A 24,378-nucleotide genomic window follows, 5' to 3' on the forward strand; every position below is an offset into this window, starting at 1 on the left:
CTCCGCAGGGCGCCGGCGGCACAGGCCTGTTCCCGGGGCAGGGAACCGCCGTGCGCCGCAGCCGCGACAGGGGGCAAGGGCTCGGGCAGTGCCCGCTCAGCCGCCGCCTGCCCCGGGGGGCGCGGGACCGCAGCCGGTGGAGCAGCAGGGCAGGGCAGCTGCAGCCGCTGTTGCGGGCGGAACTCTGTGCGCTCAGCAGCCGGCGCAGAGCGGAACTCCCAGCGCGGGCTGCGGCGCCGGCGGAGGCGGGCGGGCGGTGCACGGGGCGGGCCGTGCCGGCGTTCCTGCCGGCCCGGAGGCGGCCGTATGACGGAGAGGCGGCAGCGGGCCCGTGTGCAGGGCGGCTGGGCCGGCGGCCCGGCGGGGCGGCTTGCAGGCAAGGCCCGGCTCGCAGGTAACGACTGGGGCCGCGGCGGCTCCTGGCTCTGGCGCGCAGGGGCGGTGTCTGCCGCCCCGCAGCCGCCGGGCTCGCAGGGCCGCGAGTGGGCGTCCGGGGCTTGTCAGGGCCCTTCTGTGCCGGCGAGCCCGGTCCCTGCTGCTCCGTCGCGGTGACAGCCGCCTCGCCCGCCGTGTCCGGCCCCGGGTGCGGCTGGGGCTGCCTTGTCCGTGTCCCGCGGGTGGTGCGGAGCGAGGTGCTGCCGCGGGGGGAGGTCCGGAAACAACCGGCATAGCTGCGAAGCCTCTGGCGGCGCGGGGTGTGCGATCCCGGGAGAGGTGTGTGTGACACCCCCGGGGCGGGTCCCCTGACAGAACTTTCTGTCCGTGTGACGGGGCGTGCGAGGCCCCGAGTGGCGGTCTGGTGCTTGGGGTGACCGAGCAGGGGTGTCGGTAACGCACCCGCTGCAGTGAGTGCCCTGTTGCCGTCCCGGGGCAAGTTGGATGGAACGAATAGAATTTGGTGGAACTAATGTCTGTAATAACTATGAGTTGCTTTTTCTCCGTAAAATGTATCGCGTGTCTTTCTTTGTCTTATAGTGAAAATATTGCAAAACAGCGCTAGTTGAAAGGGCTAGAGTTTGTGTTTGTGGTAGAATTGAAAGGTACTAGATGTCATTCTTTCTGATAAAAGGAGATTTTCATTTTTGTTTGCCTATGGATAACAAATATATATATGTAAAAAATCCAGTTTCTATGCAGTTTTTAACTGTTATGTAACGCAGGTTTCGCTGTTCCCTGGAGTCTCTGCCAAGCAGAGGAGAATACTTCGGAGAATGATTCCATAAGTTCTTCCAAACACTACTTTTTAATGGTGAAATTCTGTTTCATGTGCTCCTTTTTTTTCTCTTTGCTTTAGCACCTGAGGCACCTGTGGCCAGCAGCCCTGCCCCTGCAGGTGCCAGACCAGCATGGAGGAGGAAAGATCATTCTCACACTCAAAAGCAATTTGTCTTTGAAAAACCATCAGAGGTAATAATTACACGATAACTAGAAGAATTTTATTAAACTTGAAATGATGAAAAATATCAGACTTTGAGATTATAGTATTGTGTTTGAAAACAAATGAAAAACTCAACTGAGCTGAACTTCTTTGGGCTTTTGCTAAGCAGAGTTTGCAACTGTCTTGCATGAATGGCAAACAAAGTTATGGTCTCTGTTTATCCTCAGACTTCGAGTATTCATTGTATATGTTCATAACTACTTTTTTTCAGAGAGCCAAAAGAATACCTTCTCCTAAAGAATGATGCAGTGCCCTAGGCATGATTTGAGCTCGTTTTTTCCCTCAGTTGGGATATCTGTCTCATTTGCTACAGGGGAAGAGCATGGGATTTGGTTTATAGACTTTGCTTCGTGTCCTGTCAAGCAGACACAGGGTATCATGCTCTGTGCAATGGGAGGGCAGTTCCTTGCCTGGGAGAAAAATCTTGAACACTTCTTTCTGAGCCAGAAGTGTTCTAAAGGCTGTCCTCTTGGCTTGGAAGGATTGGAAACGGTCTGGGAAGATTCTCTTTTCCCTGTGGCAGAGCCCTGGCATCTACATAATACTATATTTTGACCCTCTTGTTTGCGCAACTCAGTGACCGCTTGCATCTCAGCACTCCACAGAGCTCAAAGAGAAGCACAAATCCTTGAGACAGCCAGAATGATAATCCAGGCTGGATTAAACTACTGTGTGTGGTTTTTTTGGTTTTGTTTAAACAAAAAACAGCTATCTATCTCAAGCTGTGCAGACAATTTTAAAGTGTTAGCTCCTGCTCTGTCTCGTCTTTTGTTTTGCTCATTGCCTGGGGCCTGAAACTTGTTCATCCTTCCTATAGTTGCTCTAAATCTGCACTTCCAAATGGAAGGATAGGAAATTTTCTGGTTGCAGTTGATAAATAACAAGTATTGGAATAATCCAAATAATTTAGAAATTAGTGTCCTTTAGAGAGCAGTTGATTGCTAAAAACCATCTGCAGTGGTAGCTGCATTTGAGAGTTTCTGGGATGTGGGGGGAGTGGGTGGGTTGTTACTGCTTACCAGTTATCTGGATGTATGTTTTTCTCACTGACATACTAGTATGCAGCTATATAGGGTCACCAGAGATGGCAGTTAGCTCTCTTTGACTAGACCATGCCAGGTACTTAAAGTTTAATATTCCTCATGTATTATCTTGTTAACTTTCAGTTGGAGCGCAAAGTTCCTGAGGCAGCTGTGATAGAGTGAGTACATACTGCTGACTTAACTGTTCTTCCTGTGGTTTTTCTGTCTTGTTGGTCACTGGGAGTCTGCTGAAAAGTTCCTTCTCCACTTACCACTGCCATGCCTTTGGAAGAAATTTCAATACAGGATACGGACCTTCAGCCCTTTTATCCTGAACTGGATTTATGATCGGGAGGGTCCATGTAACTGTTTTTCATAACTTTAGTGTAGCTATAGGAGCTGGCAAGAATGAATGACTAGACATCCTAGATAAGTAGGACTTCAAATGTATCTCCTTGGATTAACAGTATACATTGTTCTAGAACAGTCCCTGTGTAAACTATGCTGGAATTTACTTGCTCTTATTCAGAAATATAGCTGATAGGGCAGCTCAACTTCACTTCCTTTGGAGGTCTGGAAAAGTAGCTGCTAGTGAGTGTTACAGTGAAGCTAGATATTCAGAAATGACTTACACTTTGTTTTGAAATGGGGATCTCAGAATAACTTTACCGTGAAACGTGACAGGGCGTGATGGTGTATGGTGAAGTTACAGGTTTTGAAAATTAAATTTGCTTCAATTTGGTTATCTTGGTAGAATTTTCTCACTTAGTGTTTCCTAAGATGCAAGTTACAGATTCAGCTGTTGACTGGAGTTTGCATGTTGTTTTTACATGGAGGAACCTGAGGTTAGCTTTCTGTAGCAACTTCAGATGTGATGCTGGGTGAGTATTTGTGCAGAGCAGGCATAATGCAGATGAGATGTTCAGCTGCCCTCCCACTGCCAGCATGGTAGTGGACACTTCATTAAATAGACCTACTTTTTGTGAGAGATGTTTCTGTCAAGAGTCATGAAAAATATTGCTGGAAATAGTTACAGAATTTCCCAGGAGCGCCTCTGGATTGTAACAGATTTGCATATGTTTTAGCTTGCCATTTCAGTATGAATGAGACAGCCATATGTTCTTTGCATATTGTTTATGATTATTAGTAGTAACATAGTATCTAGGTATTAAGTAAAGTCAGTATATTAGAAGTGTTCTAAAGGTTCACTAACCTATTATCTGTTACACTTATTTATGAATCAAATAAAAATATAGAGGAGACAAACCAGATGCTATTCTTACCATGACAGTGTGCTGTAGGTAATATAGTATGGTTTATGCTCTGCATGTGCAATATAGAAGAGATCAGATGTTTCTGTTTATTTCGCTTTCTTAAATACAGCACAATGCAAAACATGGTGTGTGATCATCTCCTGAGTTGGTGGAGAAGGAATTCTGGAGAGCATTTAACTCCTGGAGTGTCCTTGGCAAAAGAACAGTATAAAGGTTGGAGCTAGCTTAGAAGAAAATGAGATAGTAGGTGAAGAAAGTAGTTTGTACAGGACTAAATAAGACTTCATGACAATGCATCTCCTAACAGGGAAGAACTGTTTACCTCCTGTACCAGCTATGATACTTAAAATACTGCTCACATAACCTGTAACTCAGTTTTGCTGTGTCACACAGATTGATGAACACTTCGCTGTAAGCAGGATGGTGGTATCAGTCATCTGACTGAAAACTGTGTTTTGCATCTTCAGTTACACTCGTGTTCTTTGTATGCCTAGTCAGGGTGCGGTCTCGTGGTGTCGTTTCCTTTAGATTCTCTGTGATATCCCACATTTACGTATCTCTAGACCCTTAAAACTGTGTATTGAGCCTTTGGTGAAATGAGAGCGAGGGGTGGTCAGTCCACACGAACTTCTGCAACACCCCTCGCTGCCACACTCTGACTTCTGACTGTCCCTAGAACGTTACTGCTTCCCTTAGTAGTGTGAAGCTTTTTTATTTTCCTTTTTAAAGGGTACTCTCCCTAGTCCAAGTTTACAGCAACTCTAGTCCATGCTGTTCAGTGAATGATAATTTCTTGTTGTTTGTATATCTAATGACTCTTTCCTTTCTTGCATCCTCAGCAAGCCTGGTGTGTATGAGCTCAGCAAAGAACCAAGTGGCATTTCTAGGTAAGTGAATTGGACGTTTTTTGAAACTTGGTATTTGCTGTTGCAGAACAAGGTGGTGATACTCAGCTTCCTCAAGTCTAGACTCTGCATGTGGACTAGCAGGTGCATGTTGCTCTTCCTGTGTATCTTCTGTTCAGAGTACTTCTGGAAATACTTCTGAGTATCAGGTAGCAGAGACGTCCACAGTTTGAGGAGCACCGAGGAGAAGAAAAATGAACCTCTTAACATCTAATGCTTGCTGGATCTAGTGTTCTCATCTGGAATAAAGAGAAGGGGCTATATCCATTTGTTTCATGATCCAGAGGAAGTAGCTGCTTGAAATGTGGATTAGTATTCCTGTGTTAGCAAGAGTATGATGTCTGTGTGGTGTAGTTATGAGCTACCAACACCTTTTAGATGTAAATTGGACTTGTTTTAAATTAATCTAATAAAAGCATTTAATTTTAAGCAGATTGGGTAATTTTAGGGTTGTCCCTTTTGCTTACATGCTATATCTTAATTATTTCAGCTTCAGGACACTTCAAATAAAACCTACTTGTACTGTGATTCCTACTAACTAAAATGCATTTTTTTAATCTTGCTGACTTAGCTGCAGTATCAGTATTAACGCTTTCCTTCTGAATTTGATAGATTTTATTTATAGTGGAAAAATGCCAAGGACAGTAGCTTTTTGTGCATTTATTTCAAAGCTTTCATCTTGGTTTATGCTAAAGCTGCAAATAAGGTTTTATACCAATTTGAAAAGTAAAAGCTTTGCACCATCTGGAAAGAGAAAAGATACATAACCAGCTGGCTTATTCTTCTGTTTTCTGGAGTTTGTTTTATTAATATATTAGTGGAATATATACATTTCTGGAAAGTTAATAATCAGATTTTGAATCTCTTTTAGTACCTTCACTATATATATTCTTATTGCAATGTCTTTGGAGCACTGAATACTCACAAGAGTAACCTTTTGTGAACAGCATTCCTGTTCTGCAGCCCACCACAGTGGCTGGAATTTTAGAATGCTGCTGTTAGTACAGTCAACATATAAAATGTACACATGAAAATGTAAAAATAGGAGAGGTTAAATACTGTAGGGTTCTTGTGCTTGGAAAAGAGAGGATCGGATGGCAGTGGTGATAAAGGGCTATCAGATTCTCAGTGGCGTGGAGATAGTGAATAGAGGGCAATTATTTACTTATGTTGATTGTAGTACCACAATCAGGGCTATGTAATTTATTAGATGTGAAGTTAGTAACAAGCAGAAGGATGCCATTTTTCACACAGTATATGGCTGATTGTGGGACTCATAGGATATTGGTAGTGTCATACATTTTTAATAGGTTTTTAAAAGCAATTAGATATGTTTGATGAGGGGAAGACTGATCAGGAGCTCCTGCTGCCTTCTGTTCTTTCACAACTGCCTTTGACTGTGGTCAGAAATAGGATACTGGGCTTTGACTTGTGGTCTGATGCATTACAACCATTCTTATCTCCTTTGGGAATCCCAGAAATGAGAATATTTTATCAAAGCATATATAGGAGTGTGTATTCTTTCCATCTTTATCTTTTTCTTCCTTAGGATTCATTTGATTCCTGGCTTTATTGACTCAGAACAAGCAGACTGGATGTTTCAACAGCTCCTCCAAGACATACCCTGGGGTCAGAGAACTCACATCAGACAGGGTAAGGGGTGCGTAGACCAACTCTTCAGGTCATTCCCGTATCAAAATCCATGTGTTGTTCATCATTGGTTTTAATTTTACGTATTACAACTCCTTCACATATTTCCTTCCAGGTTTTCCATGCATATCTGTAGAGTACTGCTGCTTATTTTTCAGTCTCTATCATGATGTTCCCTGTCTTAAAAATATTTGAATTTTACTGCCTTGTCTGTCATCTCCAGTTCTTTTTCCCACTCTTTTTTTAGATTACGTCTGTGTTCTATCCCTTCATACTGTCTCCCAGTGATACTGCAAAAACTATGTTCTTTGAGTCTGCTGTTACCAGGAATGTTTTTTGCCTCTTGCACTTAAAATCCCAGCAGAGCACATTTCTTTTCCCTTGTCTTTGCTTATTAGTTCCAGTATGCAGTAAGTGAGGAGACTGCTATTCCGGATTTGCTCACTAAGGGGCACCTGTTGTATCTAAATTTCCTTCAGTCAAGAACAGATAGAAGATATCAGAGTAGCTATTGAACAGGGCTGGAAAATGTCTTCAACATCTGTGTTTATTGGCTTGCAGTGCAGGTACAGTATAATGGAGGATGTTACCTGTCAAGCATGAGAAGTAGCTACCAAGATAGACTTTTCAGAAGTTGAAAGTTCTTTTAACTTGATGTTTGAATTACACCACAGAGCACACACATATTTGACAACATATTACTTGTCCAGTCTTGTGACATTCTCTTTCTGTAAAGTCCCATTGATGCCGCAGTCCTTTCCACTTCATCCTTTCCAGTGGATACATCTTGCAACATTTGTCAGTGTGTTGGGCACTGAAACCAGGAGAATATAAAACAAGCCAGAATTATAAATAACATTTCAGTTTCATTTTGCTGTCTTTAACTTGTCCTGTCCCTGCCCTGTTTGATATAGGGGTGAGAAAACTGATGTGATTCCAAGATTTTGGCAAGGTAGTTCCTCTTGCAGAGACAGGCCTTCATTTGAGTTCATTATATAAGGCTGAGGATTTTGGGGGGCTGCTTTTTAACTTTAGGTGAGTGTACAGTCCGTTTTTGATCAAGTTTCTTGGAAGAATTACATAATCTTTCCATTTTTAAGCCCTTTAAGGCAACTGAGAAAATCTTCCTGTTTTTCTTTTTTTTTTTAGAAGTATCTTTTGAGGAACCAAGGCTTACCTCCTGGTATGGGGAACTTCCTTACACATACTCCAGGATAACAATGCAGCCAAACCCAAACGTATGTATATGATCACAGATTTATTTTCTTATCTTCTACAAAGAAATCTTTTGCAGAAAATGAGACACAAAAATTCCCTCTGTCATCTGTTTTTATCTAGAGTATCTATCAGCATTTCATTTGTGATCGGCAACATATTCTAGTGGAATGTGGACGACTTCATAAAACAAGCATTATGAGTGGTTCGAGTGAGAGGAGGATGATTTAGTTGCTAAATGTTGGCAAAAGGAATCTCCAGAGTTTAATGTTCTGCTTTGGGGTCACTGTAGCTTTGGACAAAACTCTGAGTTTTTCTGTGTGCCTTACTCTATGCATCTTTATATTGGAGATTGTAATGTACACAGTCATACTGAGATTTGTGTTGTAAGATACGGTAATATCAATTACTGAGATAGTTACTTTCAGAAACACTTAGATTCAGTAGTGCTTAAATGAGAATTTAGGCATATTGTTGATTCCTATGTGAGTGCTATGAAATTCACACACACATACAACCTGCCTGTCCCATTGACCTGTCTTTTGGTATTGCTTTGTTTGAAATTTCCATGGCAATAGGCTGTAATGTTCTGAACCATAATGTCGAGGGTTAGGATTGCGGGGTGACAATCTAACCCTGGCAGATGTATTGTTAACCTCCTCTCCCCCCCACTTCCCCCTTTTTCCCCTCCCTCTCCCCCCTTCCCACTCAGGACAGGCGATCGGGAGGGAAAGAAGGACAGAGAGAAGAGAGTTGGAAAAGTTAAAGATATTTTACTAACGCTACTAATAAGAATAGAGAAAGTAATACAAAATATACAAAACCAATCTTGTAAGTCTCAGCAACTGCAGAGCCAGCACCCGAAGTCCTGGATTAGACTCTGTAGCCAACCGGAGCTGGATTCAGTCTCTCACTAGGCCTCAGTTCGCAGGGACGACCAGCAAAGTCCTCTCCTAATGTCAGCCATGAGGAAAAAGGGAAAAAAGGGCAAAAAGGGACGAGATCCTCGTGATCTCCCACTTTTATATGAAGTATTCACGTGAATGGAATGTTATACACCGTTGGTCAGTCTCTCGGTCATCAGTTTTCTCGTTGCCCCTCTCGCGAGATGTCCATCCGTGCTTATCAATAAGTTTGCATTCCATTGCTAGGTTTAAGCAAAACATGTGTTGGGTTCTCCAGGAAAATGCAGCTAACATGAAGGCTTTAGCTGACAGGCAAATTCACTAAAAAAGAAACTTGTTTTTAACAAAACCAGGACACATAAATTAGTGTGACTGTTGAAGACTGGATAATATGAGAGAGGTGTCCCAAGTCCCAGAACTGCTGCCAAAAGGGGGTACCTCCTAGCAAAGCTCCGTTTGGGAAAAGTGGAAAAGTGTTATTTAACAGGATGAGCTGTGAAGATTTGGTAGTCTCAAAAATACTGTGGTTCAAAAATTCCATAACCTATGGAATTTGTGGTGGAAAAATAGACTGCCTTTTTTTTTTTTTTTAATAATTTGTGGAATGTGATTTTAAATTGGCTTTTCTAGAACCTGGATGACTTTAGGGATTGGAAGTGCTCCTTCAGAATCATTCTGCTGTATACTAATGATTTAAATCCTGTTCAGAATTGCCTGTGTTGAGGCCGTTGCTGCTCAGAGGTTGTATATATATCCTGAATTCACGGTTTCAGTTTGGTTTGCATAAAGTTCAGAGTTAGCACTCATTGGACCACTGGATTGTTTTCTGGATAGTTTTTCTCATCCAAGAGGTCCAAGGCCTAAATCAGTCACACCTGCTGATCCAGTCTTTTATCCCTGAATAATTGTCCTTTCTACCGAAAGGAACTCCAGCAGAAACTGAGGTGCAGTGGCAAACTTGTGTAGCTGGGAGCCAGTGCTGGCACCGGCTGGCGGCTGCCTGTAGACACACGTACGGGGAGACTGCGCACGGATGCTCTGCGCTCTCACTCAGCTTTGTAGGTGGGAGTTCCTGGAGCCTAGAAGAAGCAGTGCATGGTGTAAAGAGCACAGTACTTACCTGTAGAATATGGTTTATATCACAAAAATAGCCTGAGTAAAATGCAGTTTAGTGCACGGCTTGGCCAAAACCTGTTACCTGTTTTGAACACTTGATCTGTAGGAATAAGTAGCTTTGTGCTCCTCATTTTTGTTTAGTGAGACTGGGTATGATTGCAGCATCCCAGGTAAAATCCAGTGCTCATGCCTAAATGATTCTGGTATTAGAAAAATGTTTCTCTGTAAGCAGTGATGTAGTTGGTGAAATAGTAATGTTTTGACAAAATTAGTTCCATTGCTGCAGGTTTGTAGTGAGCTTCCCACTGAATTGTAAAATTCACCATATGGTAAAAATTTTTGTAGTAACTACTTTTGTGATAGGAATTGAAGGAATCCAGTCCTAGCTGGTCACTGAAAAGTGCTTTAAGTAATTCTTGTTGGCCTCTCTTGTCATTGCATTGCATGGCTTGCACATAACTGCACATTCAGGCAGACCAATTAATAACTGTAGCTTTTTTGAGGTGTTACGGATTTCCTTACATGTCCCATAGCTGCAAGCTATGTTTATACATAATTAATTATTCACATGATGCTTAGTCATTGAAGGGGTGACTTAGATAGAAGTACCTCTGATAGAGGAAGATAGTGTGTTGAGGCTCCTACAGTGTAGGCAGTAGGTTAAAAATCTTTTAAACATGGGTATGCACGTGAAGAAGGTGGTGCAAACTCGATTATTAGAGGTGGATACTAGCAACTAATTCCTGCTGTGTGTTCCTTTCACCAGCGATGCACTGGGAGATTTGGAATCAGTTCTTTATCCTCTCTTGATCTGTGTTTCCGCTTATATAATGGGCAAAAATTCTGGCCTACATTGCTTTGACTTTTTTATGTGCTTAGGTAGTACGTAAAAACACTCATCTGTCAGATGAAAGTCATGATGTAAGTTTATAACATTAAATAATGATTCACTGGACTGAAGTGTAATGGAATGTGCAGAGCTGCCGTGGGCTATGGGCTCAGCAAGATGTTAGCAGAGGGAAGGGTGAAATTCAGGGCCTGTGACACTGGTTCTGTGAACCACTGAAAAGTTATAATGTCAGAGTCAAAACCCCAGGAGCTGGGCTCAAAAGCTGTACTAACAGAGCAGAGACAGAGGGACAGACTGTGACAGTGTTAGGCCAACTGTTGCCTCTTGTTCTGTGCCAACAGCTGCAGGCAACTGACAGCATGTCATTTAGTCACTGATTAGAACTTTCTGGATGCACTGTGCCAACCAGCAATGGCCAAGTAACTCAGACCCATGTCTGTGTTAAACTCCTCTAGCTTTGGTAGGAGGTTAAAAAAAGCAGGTATGCATGGGACAAGTTGCTCACTTTTTCTCTCAATAAGAACTCCCACTGTTTACCCATGGTCAGTTTAAGCAGGTTTTACTCTGCCTTCTCACCTTCCAGTTAATTGGGGTGGATGGCTACATTAGTGTGAAAAGCAAACTGGCTTCATAGTTTTAAGAGACGATTTAGTATCGGGTGATAGGTAACATGCATATTTTGCAGAAAGCCCATTCCTCAGCTTTACTAAAAATATAATCAGAATTTTTCAGAGGCATTTGTTTGATTTCAAGTTTATTGTGATAAAGGTGCAGTATATTTTGTTTCTTAGTAGTTTTGCCCTTGTGTCTTGATAGTTACCTGCTGCCGGCCTGCTTTCATAATATTTACCCTGTTCCTGCTGTGCTGATTACAGTGGCATCCTCTGCTGACCATGCTAAAGAAGCGCATTGAAGAGTTCACTGGCCATGCCTTCAACTCTCTTCTCTGCAACCTCTACCGAAACGAGAAGGACAGCGTAGACTGGCACAGTGATGATGAACCATCACTGGGAAAAAATCCTGTCATTGCCTCCCTCAGCTTTGGTGCTACCCGGACTTTTGAGATGAGGAAGAAACCCTCCCCTGTGAGTGTTCATATCACATTCAGAGAGTCCTTTAGTTACTAATATGCTTAGTATTTTCCCTCTGTTTAAAGAACTTAATTACTAAAAGCGTTTAATAGTAGTTAATGAAAGCACAACTCATAAAGTTCTGTGGAATAAGTGTAGAGATCAAGAAGTCCATTTCATGAAATGTGACAGCTTGAGAACGGGAATGGGACCACTCAAAGTGCAGCAGTGTAGTGTTGCAGTGAAACTCTAACCTGGGCACCCTTCTGCCCGAATAAGGGCCTTTTCCATAACTTAAACTGAAATTAGCGATGGTGGAAGAAGGGGCCTTTCACTGTGTAAATGAACCAAAGAGTTGATACCATTTTCTTAAACTCAGACAAATATTATGTAGTGCATAGTGTATGTTCTGACTGCTGTTGTAAGTAAAAATCCTCTTAATAATGTTTGCATTTTGACTTGTGTCTGTTCAGATTGAGGGACAGTGAGCAGAGGGAAGGAGCTTATTTCCATAAAATACCAGACTGTTGCATCATACTTTGCAGACTAAACAGAAATCATTACTTTGATATGGAGGCATGTGAGGAGTATCCTTTCAGGAATTAGTGGTTCAAAAATTCCATAACCTATGGAACCTAGCAAATACTCTTTCTAGGTAAAATGCTGTGTTTGAGAATGCTGTGTTTACAAGACAACTTCAAACTTAAATTTTGTAATTCATATTTATCCAAGTAAAGGAATCACATTCCTATGTTGAGAATACTGGCCTCATTTTAGGGTATCCTGTTTCAGATGTCTTTTCTGCATGTATTGTCTTTGGGAAGAAGTTTTCTGTCTACTTATGTAGCTACTTATTCTGAATAAGTAGTGCGGAAAGCAAAGGTGATGATTATCAGCCTATGAGAAAACTGTGTGCTGATGTACTGAAGTCTGCCTGTCAATGGACACCTTGGGTTACCTAGTCATGAACAGCAAAGGTCAGAATTTGAACCAGAAAATAAATAAATGGTTTTTTCACCAGTATTTTTCACCAGTGGTCTAATTTGTAAATCCTTTGTTGTTTGAAGTGAATTTAATCCTAGTCCCTGAGCATGACATCATATAAACAGTGCATTATATCAGTGGGCATAGCATGAATAAGTATCTTTGATGATGTGATGGTAATAAAATATCAGCTGGAAAGTTCATTCCTCTGGGAAACTGTAAATGATGCTTGGATTTATTTCTAGAAGTGGATGTGATCCCCTGCAATGGATCAGAATCAAAGCCACTTAGATTTCAGAATAAACTTTGCTGTTTCACTCCTAAAAATCAAACCCAGTTCTTGAGCGAGATGTCTTTTTGTTCTGTTTTCTGTTTCCTCAAAAGACACCCACTATGAGCAAAGGGGGAAATTCAGTCTGCTGTTTATAACTGGCCATCACCTTTGATGTATACTGCACGATTTCTTCTGTTTTCTTTCTGAGATGGATGATTTCCTATAGATCTCTCTCTCAAGCTCTTCTCATTTTTTTTCAATGCCTCTGATCTGATATTTCTCACTAGCTGAGTGTTGCTACCTGTGAAGTGTCTTCCTTTTGCAAGCGTGACATACCTGTTTCTAAGGTGTGATCCTCATGTGCAGGGTGATCTTTGAATAAGTTGTTACTAACTGCATCCTGTGCCTAAGGGAACTTGTACTTAATAATTATGTGGCACACATTATGTATTCTTTGCACATTCCCAAAGCCTGCAATTTTCTGAGAGCATCCTATGACACTAGATGCTTTGCCAAGTGGGAGTTACAAGAGGCTCTGATGGAAATTACAGCCTTTCAGGATGTACCACTAAAGAAGTAATTTTCATACTCTATTGTAATGTAGCATTCGCTCTTTCATTAAGTTAAAGTTGATTGTAGATATTTGAAGTTTGATCGTTACTTTGTTCAAGAGCAAGTTACAGCAAGAGGAATGTAGTCTAGAGAAACGGGATTCAGATTAACAGTCATCACAGGCATTCCGGCTCTCCCTGGTTTGTGATCTCTCAGGGTCAGTACAGTGGGTTTTACAGAGTTAGTCTTCACTGAGGAGGGAAGGGGAAAGTAAATCCTTTTCCTCCCAGAATTAAATCTGTTTGAGGACCATCATTCCAGTATTGCAGATTCTAGAGTTGCAAAGGCCTTCATTTCCCTGTGTTCTTGTAAGTGCTTTTTAAGCATTCTTAGATGAAAGGTGGAAAGATATAATGAAAATAGAAGATGAGAAATACTATGGTAGTGGCTCACTGTAGATAAATGGTACTGGAAAAAGACCCTAAAGCAGTTGCCTGTGTGTGATCATGTATTGGGTGCAAAACACTAAGTACCACAAGTCAGGTGACATCGTGTAGGGCTATTGAAGAATACTAGATCAGAGCCTCCAGAGTCTTCAGGTTAGTATCTGTACAGATATTTTCCATATTGTATCTTGAAATGTGGATGAACTTGTGAGAGAATAAAATCCTGTTTCTCTGTCTGCAAAGAAGACCAGTACAGTTGGTGGATTGGGTTTTTTTGTGCATGTTTGTGTGAATTTTGACACTCATCTGGTGGGAATTTGGTGGTGTTTATATAGGCTACTCCAAACCTGTCACAAAATGAAATCTTTCTATCCTTTCTGTGCATTTTTCCTTGGCAAAAAATGGAGGGGGTAGGAGAGGCAAAAAAAGTTATGTAGGTACAAGTGGTATTTTTTTTCCTGGAAATTGTTCTAGGATACAGGGAAGGAAAGGTTCAGTCCTCTGTTTTTCTTTTGGTGAGTACTGTACTGGATGAGTAAGTGTTCATCATATAATAGATGGTAAAGGAGTGCAGAGATGTGCCTAGCCAATTTGAATCTGCACTAACAAACATCCCTTGTGGATAAGTAGATTTCAGCCCAGTGCATGTAAAAAAGCTACAAATACATTTCAGGAGTAAATTCCCCACTGGCATTAAGGAGACTTTTCATGGAAATTAACACAGTGCCTGAAACTGTACTTGCTGGAGTTTTTAAGCATTCTTTCTTCTAAATACTGCCTTTTCACTTTATTTGGACCTGTCGTGTGGTTGTAGCTGATATTTTGCCTTTGATTTAAATGGTTCCTATAGTGTTTTGGATGCCTACTTGGTAGCTCAAAGCCTACAGTGAAGTGATCTGGTTTGTTTCATTTTCTATTTCTAGTTCCACTAAATTACTTAAACTTTTTCTTTCCTCCTGGTGCCCCCCATTGCTGTAGCTCCTGCCAACACCAAAACCAAGAGGCGAATGCTTTGTTTTGGTGCTGTGGTTCATACATAATCACACATAATCTATTGGTTTAGCCAACAAGTCCTCTTGTACTTGTCCACATCAAACCTGTTGACTCTGCAGCACTGTGACCTCCTCCTGTTCTCCCCTCAGCCTCAGGGCCCCTGTCCCACTCACACATGGCTTGATTGTCCTACTCTGGAGGAGCTGATTTCACTGTCTTACGTGGGTCTTTCTGATAGTCTCACCACCATTTTTGCTATTGCTTATCACTGCTCAACTCAGTGAGACAATGCCAGGTTATCTGATTAGGTCTTTCTGGAAGCTGGGTGTGAAATGTTAGTTTAGGGGTGAAGGGTGATACCTGGTGTCCCGCTAAGCTCCCAGGTCCCACTGGGAGCAGCTCTGCAGCAGGTGTCTGAGTGCCCTGAGGACCAGTTGTCCAACAAACTGCTGTGTGAGCTGTGGATGCAGTTAGAAAGGCAACTGTCAGGTTGCTTGTCTTCCGTCAGTAACCAAGGAAACTGCTGGGTGCTGGGAAGGGAGGCAGCTTCATGCATGCGTCAGATAATAGCAGGATGTTCGTGATGTTCTCAGAATCAGCCTTCAGATGGATCTGTCCTTCAAATGAAACACTAAAACGCAGTCCCTTTCTTCTGTCCTTGAGTAGCTGTTCTAGCAGAAGTGAAAGATCTCCCAGTACTGAAAACAGCAGAAAAATAACCCTTCATGTCCTGACAGGCCTAATTAAAGACGAACATGGGAATATATGGAGCACAGTAGAAACTGACGCTTGGATCAGGACGAGAAGGATTGAACTTTTAGATTGGCATGAAGCAGACTTGCAAACAGCAGTGGCTTGCAGAGGAGGAGGAGGAGGTGTCCACCAGGACTGGCAGGACTTGAGCAGCCATAAACAAGCAGACTGGAAGACACGGGTGCTTCAGAGCTGCTGCACTTGCAGTCTGCTGGGTCAGCTGCAGCAAGACTAAGGGAGTTTAAAATAGTCCTGCGGAGGCGGGCATGTGAATTACATGAGGAAAGGACAATATGACCAATATTCATTCTTTCTGAATCCATAAAGAAAAGAGCTGCAGTGAGCATTTCATCAGAGGCAGTGAGAATAAACAAGTAAAAATGCAGAAGTATTGATAGATGAGCTCACTTTATTGGAGGAGGGTGTTTCCACAGCTGGTGGTAGAGGAGTAAACTGGAAAAGAAGGACACAAGCAAGATGGAAGTCTGAAAAATGTGAAATTAGAAGTTTTGTAAGGATAATTCTTTTTGTAATATGTAAATAGATAAAGCAGAAGACTAGAAGCCAGCACTCTCCATGAGAGCTGCTGACTTTAGCCTTTAAAAATAATTTTTAAAAAATAATTTTGCATCACTTGTATGTGTAATTGCATTATTATTTACACATTATTCTACAGGACATTTCCATTTACTTTTCCTTAGAATGGAAAATGCTTCCACACTATCCAGAACCCATTTCCTACTACAATTTCAATAAACTTTTCTGAGACTTAAGAAGCAAACTTAGCTGATTTATATACATTTATACTAGATTATTTTCTTTTTCCAACCTTTTTGATTTTGATAGCATTTTAAGAAGAAAACCTTATGAAGCCCTGGAATACATACAGATTTTATATTCACAGGTTCCCATCAACTCATGCTAAAGTTTCCTCACTTATTAACCTGAATATTTTTTTAACTAAAAACCAGTTTTAGCTAGTGTACTTGGACAGTGTAAAGTGTGGATTGTATTAAATGTGGAACTCAAGATTATGAAAATTCTAATATACTAAGATGCAGAATAGTTGCTTTACTAGACCTGTTCTAGGAAGCAGCTGCTATTGTAATACATATATAGAGTTACGAACTCACCACATAGAAGTTATCCTGTGCGTTTCTTTCTGTTTTTGTTATCAGTATTTTAAAAAAGTCTTTTCCTCCCTATATGTCAAAAATGAATTTCCTTCATAAACTTCTTGACCTGTGAAGCTCTGCTGAGTTTTCTGAATGTCTAACATCAGCTCTAGGGATAAAGTTCTGAAATGAGATTGGGTGGACAGTGTTAGTAACATGTAATACAGTAGAAAAGTTTTGTGTAACTGCACCGGCTCTGCAAAACCAGTTGACATAAAAATCTCTTTTTCTAAGTAAAACTAAGCTCAGAGATTCCCCATTTAAAGAAGAAAGTAACTACTGCTTTTAAACACTGACTTTTCTAAGCCGAAATGATGTTTCCTCCTAAATAATTTATCTTAGAAGAATTCCTTTTTAATCAAGATGAGCAAGAGGTAAAAATAAGTCCACTGTTGTCCATCCACCAAGTGAAATGATGTAATCCTGTGAAACAGAAAACAACCATGCAGTGATATTTCTCTGCTTTTCATCAGCAGTCATGTTTACAATTTTTGAAATTTTTTCCTTGTTTCCTCTGAAGTTGAAGAAAGTGTTTTTGGCATTACACCTTACTCTTAAATAGAGCAAGATAAATGGCTAATAATTCTAGAAGCTTAAAAGTACATTTTACATTGTCTTTGCAAAGAATACGTATTATAGATGATTCCAAGTGCCTTCAGCACTCCCTGATTCCAGAGGTTTAATGAGCTTAATTAGTCACTGGTGCAGCCTTGGGCCCTTAGGTATCCCCAAGAAGCGCACAAATCCAGAACTGCCAGTCAGTGCTACCCAGTTGCATAACCTTGTTCTATCACATGGCGACTTCTGGTCCCAGACATGAACAGAAAGTGGCAAATAAGCAAATATACAGTCAGTTATATCAAGTGATCCTTTTTATTATCAGGAATTGATTTGACCTCAACCAGGCTCTTTGCATTTTAGAGGATTTGCAGTCTTCTCTTTATATCTTAATCTTTTTTACACCTCTCCAGCCCCAGTTGTTCTTTTGAAAACTGGACTGTGTTTTAAGTCCAAGACATAATCTTCCCAGTAGCTGAGACTTCGCCTTGTTTCCAGCAAGCCGTGATCTTTAAAAAAGACAAACATGCATCAAGTTGGGCCACTGCAGAATTAAGCTTCAAGAAAGTTAGTAAAGATTTTGTAAAATGTGATTTTTTTGTAAAAGCAATAAAGTGTGTTGGATGAGAGCTGTTGGGTCTTTTAATGGCTCTCAGAAGACTGTGTCTGCCTTTTTATGACCTGTTAATGTTTTCTTCTAGCTGCCAGGTCAGTGCAGAGCCCTGTAAGTTTTCCTGAGTAGCTCAACATACAGCTGATGCCTGGTGGTCTTGTAACGTTTGTTCCTGTTTCCGAAACTCCACGCTTGTGTCAGTGTGAAGCAGCTGTGCCTGCACCTCAAGCTGGGTTAAATCTTACTGTGATAATTCCATTTTCTGAGTCATAAGTCTTCTCTTTCTTTTGGTCCCCCTCCAAAATAGTTTCATTTTATGTGACAAATGCCACTCTGGTAGTAGCAGGTTTTCTCGAGTCTGGAGTAATTGCTGCCTTCAGCTGGGTCTGAAATAATTGACCACTGCCTCTTCCTAAACACTCAGCAAGTGTGACTTGAAGAGTCCATTATAAGAAACTGGTAGAGAAGATACTGTCTAGTTAAAAAATAAAAAACCCAAAGCATTTGTTCAGCAGCTGTCCATGATGTATGGTCCCTTGCAGGAACACCATCATGCTTTAGAAGCTCAGACCTGGCTTAACTATTTTTTTTTCTCATCTCTTTGTAGTTTCTTTCAAGAACAGATAACTAATTTGGTCATCTCTTTGGAAAAAAACCAGTATCTGCTTCTAGAGGCAGTGGTACAATAACAAATATGCATTCAGGCTATCCGTTTGCTATATGCAGTATGCTCAGAACAAGGTTAACCCCATACTTGTACAATGTAAAGACAGAAACTGTCATACCCTTTTTTTCAGTGGAGGACATTTATTATCCACTTTACACTTTCCAGTTATCTATGGCTTTCTGTAATTTAAAAATAGAAGACCTCTTGATCCCCATCCTTTTCAACACTAATGAAAATATTACTCTAACTGCCCTTTTCTCTGAATGAACCCCTGTGTTTTGCAGGTGATTTCCTATCTGGAACTTGCCTAAATTCCTCATTTAAGAGAGTTGCTTTCCACTCACCCTGGAGAGCTCACCAAGTTGGCAATAGAGATCTATAAAAGGCAAAATATATACTGCCATTCTGTATCTGGGGAGAATCCTGGTTTTTCCATTCACATTTCAATGAAATAATCCAAGTGCCAGCATTAAGTAGGTAAGATGTTAAATGGAAGTTGTTCAAGATTTGCAGCAATTTTTTCTGCAGCTATTGAAGGCTAAGATCAGAAAATATTAAAGGAGTACACAGAGAATGGTAATACCTGTCCATGTGTCGTTCTGGCAGATAGTTCATGACAGGCATAGTATGATTTCCTGGCGAGGTTCCTGTTACGATTGACAAAGAGAACTGTATTGGCATAATAGACGTGCCCGAGCACTTTGACTTAGCAGTGTATTAGTCTTATTTAAAATGGGAATGGATGGTGCAAAGCAACAGAAAATTGCTGTTCCCACAAATGTGGCATCTGTGAGACTAATACTGCAGGGTTACGAAGTCCAGTTGTATTTGTGCTTAAAAAAAGTTGTATGTAATCCGAAGGCTTAACAAAAGTTCACGAATTACTTGTGTTCTAGTTTAGCGGTCTGTTTTACTTAATGATGATAAAATTTAAGACAACTTGTTTTACAAGGTACTGTAGGAAAAGGAGATTTTTTTTTGAAAGTTATTAATCTAGCAGATAATACTATAGCAACATGAAATGTCCTAAACAAGACAAAGTCAGAATAGAAGGAAGACATGTACTTTTGATGAAGTAGGTAACTTGCAGTCAGTGGGGCTATCACAGAATGTCTCTGCAACAGAACTGTTTATTTCAAGAGTGGATGTTTCCAAAAGGTTTGCAACCTCACTCCAGAGTTTTGTACTAGATGTAGGAGCTGTTTGTTGAACTTTATCTGTGTTGTACAGGCAGTGAGACACAATGGCTTCTTTCATCCTTAAAATGCTCAGCTGCTGAACTCTCTATGAAATACGGTGACAGAGGGGGTTAGTTAGACTTCTAGATCTTGTAAGAACTTCCTTTCCTCCTTTCCCATCACAGCTTTTTAAGCTCTACTATAGAGAACTGGTTTTCTTCCAAATGCACATGCCTGTTTCTTCAGTGTCTAATGTTTCTTTTTAGGAAGAAAATGGGGACTATACTTATGTAGAAAGACTGAAAATCCCACTTGATCATGGGACTCTGCTGATGATGGAAGGAGCTACCCAGGAGGATTGGCAGGTAAGAACGCCTTGACACCATTTGAGTGCTTTTCTTGCAGTGTAGTTTTCTAAATATGCATGAGGCACTCCCATAAAGGTATGGGGCATTCTGTTTCCAGTGACACAGTTGTTTCCCACCACATTAATATTATTTTCTGCCTCAGATTTTCAAAGCACCCACAGAAACAATTGCTTTTCGTTCTACTGCTAAATGATGTAATAGGAATCAGCTTAGATGTTCCAGCATCTAAGTTTAGCAATGAAGGTTGCAGCCTGCAGCTGAAGGAGCAAAATCAGTGTAGGAACTTGAAACAGAAAATAATTGCAGCTTAATTTAACAAATCTACAGTAATCTACAAAGACCTTTTGTTTTCAGTGGCCCTGAGCAGTCAGAGCATGAATTTTTTGCCTTACCTAAATGTTTAGAAGTGTTAATAAAAAGCCATCACAGGAAGTGAAATGGAGGTTTCTTACATTGTTTGATTAGCTGTATTTAAATACACAAGGTCATGCTGCCTTTTTTTTTTTTTCTGATGCCACCTACAGCATCGAGTACCTAAGGAATATCATTCTAGAGATGCACGGATAAACTTGACCTTTAGGATCATTTATCCAGAGCCTAATGGAGTTTGGAAGTGAGGAGGCACTTTGGGCATCGTTGGATATAAACCCACAGCAGATCCAGAACTTTGGAATGCTACAGATGTAAAGAAAGACTTACAGGAAGAGTTCTGTGAAATATCTGATGAGGAAAAGAATGTCATGAAGATCTTTGATAATCAGAAGCTGCCTGTGTTATGTGGACAGTGCTGGTTTGTTTTCAGCAATGGTATGATACTAAATCACAGACTTAAAGTTTATGAAATAAAACAATGATCATTCTTAAAAGAACGCAAAACACATGAAAGATCTGAGAGACACCGACTGGAGCAGAAAGATGCAGTGAGCGGTTATTTTTGCACCTTCTCTTGTCTCATTTTCCCCCTAGGTAGTGATCTATGGTCTACATAACGACAAGGCAGGAATCTCTGATACAAAGCCAGCTGTATTTGTGCTGTATGTACAAAAATGACAAAGCTGCACTTAATGCTGACCTCTGAGTGTTCCTTACTTCACCATGGGGTAGTGCATTACTTTTTATCTTCAGGTTGCGAAGTCTTTTCCAATGAAGCAGTCAGTTTCATTATTTATATAACTACTTGAATTATGCCAATGTCTAGTAGAAGAGAGGGTCAGGGCTCCCTTCTGCTATGCACTGTGTGGTCAGACTTTATCCTGTTTGTCCGTGCAGTCAAGACAGACAGAGGGAAACAACAGAGACACCTTAACCATGAGCCTTATCAGCCAGGCTGAAGCTACCCATTGCTGGAGTATTAACAGTTTGCCATCCCTGCTGGCTTAAAACTGGTTGCCTTTGTGTCATAGGCAGGAAAATAGACACAAAGACATGAAGAACATTACTTTCAGAATTTGCTAACAAATTCTTAGTTTCTTTTTTTTGTGTTTCTTTTTAGCACAACTAAGTTGTGGCTTCTAGTGGTTTCAGGTTGGACAGGAAATGTCAGCATCTCTAAAAATTAGGCTTGTGCTGCCAAATTTGATTCCCAGAATAACTGGTCCAAAGATTTGGACTCAAATTATTATAACCACAGTGTCAGTCAGTTGCAAAGCTACACCAAGTAGAGTGTCGTAGCACCAGCTGCAGTGCTCAGTCTGGTCCTATTGCTCCTCGGTGAATGCATATTGCATTAAAGAATATTACTTGGAGGCTTATCTCTCAAACCTCTGCTGTTACAGAGAAGCAGTCAGCAGCTCAGACCTGATTCTAGGTTGACTTGATGGGATTCTTCAAACTTGCCTGCCTTAGGGATGTCTCACCTGTTGGTAGGAACCAGTGAGCTGGTAACCGCTGTCTGGATGATAAGTCAGGTGCTGCCTGCATGGTTAAGTTCTCGCTGCAGCTAAATGACATCCACAGTACTGGATCAACACATGGGTTTGGTAACCTGTCTTCACGTTCTGCCTGAAGTACGATCCAAGCCTGGGTAAATACTCTGTGACTAGGAACAAGTGACAAGCTAGTGTCCCACCTCAGTGCTAATATAACTTGTTGTTTAGAAAATATCTGTCTTTTCATAGCCAGCATTTGCTGTAGTTTAAAATTCTTATTTAATGAGCGCAGTCAAGTTATTAATACTGAATTATGCCTACGTTTTAATGTTATTGATGACCTGAAGGACACACTGTCGGGTCATTTCAATCTCTGTGCTCTGAAATTGGGCAAAATAATTTTCTTTGTATATCAAACAACTCTAAAAGCAGCTTCTCTAATTGAAGCATCCTACAACTTTTGAAATAGCTTATTCTTCTAGAATGAATGAATGTTATTAGAAAACTTTGTTATCTAATAATGTCTTTACTTTCATCTCAGTTAGTATAGAAATGTGTTTTGTGAGTATTTTAAATGTTAATTCCTTGCATGCAAATCTGAGATCCAGGCTCTGTGATGTGTCTCCTGAGAATGAGTGTTGGAGGAGGCAGACACTTTCATGTTTACTTTCCTTGGGTAACTGGAGCTGCGTGCACATGCCTGTGTGTGTGCAGAGTTTTGGCTGTGCTGACAGAGCATGGTTGTCCTTAACCAAGGGGCAGTGCTAATTTCTTCAGGTGTTCTGACAAGACTTTATCAGTTGGTACAAGCTACATTTATTTACACTGTGTTAAGAGCAGTCATGCCTCAAGAGACAGTAGAAGATGGGGACTAGACAAACATTTAGCCCCCTCAAACCTCAGCCTATGGAAACTGCAACTGATTTGGATTCAGTGAAGCTGTAGCACATAACTGATGATGGGGCTCTGCAGGCTGATATTGCTGCAGAAGAACAGTTTTTCTCTTCCTTTCTAAGTTTCAATTTATAATGTTAGCAAATTGGTTTTTTAGTTTCTTTGCTTCCTTTGATCTGGAGAAGACCAAGGTTTCAATTCCAGGAATAAAATTATTTGTAAGAGAAATGCTATATGCTATGGAGCTCTCTTGGGGTGATACCCTTTTGTTGCTGGTGTCTGCTGTGTGCTGCTCACTTTCATGTGCTGGCTGTGCTGCTGCTCACATCCTGATCTGGTTGACAGTGGAGAGAAGGCACATGGCGTTGTTCCTCCCCCTGTCCTGAGTGCCCTGGCTGCAAGAGGAACAGTTGGCAAAGAGGTCAAGTTTCTTTGTCAGCTGGGAACTTGTGGGTCCTTCCTTCCTCCCCCCACCTCCTCCAAAAAAAGTCACCAAGCCAGGTGGCCCTGGATTGCAACCTCCTGCCTGCCAGGACAGCAGGAAATGGCTGAGAGCAGAGGAGATTCCAACCCACATCTCCTCAGGAGAGCTCCCTGCAGGGACATTTTTCCTGTAGGCAGAAATTTGCTCCTGAGTGCTGCAAGCAGTCTTACAGTTCTGAAAATGAATGTGCGCAAAAGTGCTGCCCAAAAGATTTATTATCCACTGATAAGGCTTTCTTCCTTCTCAGGACTGTTTGACTGTACAATGTTCCCAGCCGAAAGCTTTTTGAAAAAAGGTTTAAACTCAGAATTCATTACATTACTTTAAAGTAAAATAGTTGTTTGTTTTTTTTTTTTTTATTTGAAAACAAGGGTTTATATGCACACAGAGGATTTCGGGGGGTTTGGAGGACAGCAGGTTGCCTGAGGTTTTTGTTTCTGCTGCCATCACCAGACTTGCTAATCTAAGCCTGTCCATGCGGGGTAGTGGAGCAGGTGCTAAGAGCTGCTTTGCCTTCAGAGCACTTCTGAATTTTATCTTCCATATTGCCTGTATTCTTCATGTGTCTCATAGCCTTTTACTTTCCCCCTCTCACTTCCATTTTCATTGGTTCATATTTATCTCTAGTTACCTCTCATATGCTCCCTGCTGCAGGCGTGATGATTTTTTTAATGTAGAAGGTATAAACTGTGGGTTTACTTTTTTTTTTCCCTGTTTCTTCATCCTGAAATGTTTGTTTTTTTTTTTTTTTCCTGCAGAATATGCGTGTTTCTTTCAAGAAAAGCTGAAAAAATGCCTTCCTCAAAACTGTTCATTGTCTGTGGGTCTCAAATAGATTGAGTCTACTAGTTACCCCAGTTAAGATTCCCTTTTCCAAACTAACCATCACCTTTTCCAAAACGTAATGGCCCTCAGGCTGGATGCTGAGGAGCAGATGAATGGAAGCTGTCCTTGGTAAGGATAGGTGGTGGCCTCCCACCCCCAGGGATCATGCAGGATGGAGCTCTTCTGATAAAAGGGCAACTGGTTCAGTTAACACCACATACCATTCATTTATTTAACACCTGTATAAACAATGACATTATTAATTAACCATACCGGTGTCAGGAATTGCTCTGTCTCCATG

The 24,378-nt window shown here is 41.1% G+C and overlaps 1 protein-coding gene across 1 annotated transcript; it reads left to right on the top strand.

Annotated features, from left to right (window-relative positions):
• Positions 1-262: 262 nt before the first annotated feature.
• ALKBH3 (alkB homolog 3, alpha-ketoglutarate dependent dioxygenase) lies at positions 263-22,996 on the top strand. The gene is made up of 9 exons (XM_065839715.2): positions 263-394; positions 1,295-1,407; positions 2,605-2,639; positions 4,574-4,621; positions 6,189-6,292; positions 7,439-7,527; positions 11,251-11,460; positions 19,905-20,003; positions 20,531-22,996. The coding sequence occupies exons 1-9, from the start codon at positions 307-309 to the stop codon at positions 20,621-20,623; spliced, it is 879 nt and encodes a 292-aa protein (XP_065695787.1). The 5' UTR covers positions 263-306; the 3' UTR covers positions 20,624-22,996.
• Positions 22,997-24,378: the final 1,382 nt, after the last annotated feature.

This window comes from Patagioenas fasciata, chromosome 5 (genome assembly GCF_037038585.1).
Source record: "Patagioenas fasciata isolate bPatFas1 chromosome 5, bPatFas1.hap1, whole genome shotgun sequence".
NCBI classification, from domain to species: Eukaryota; Metazoa; Chordata; class Aves; order Columbiformes; family Columbidae; genus Patagioenas; species Patagioenas fasciata.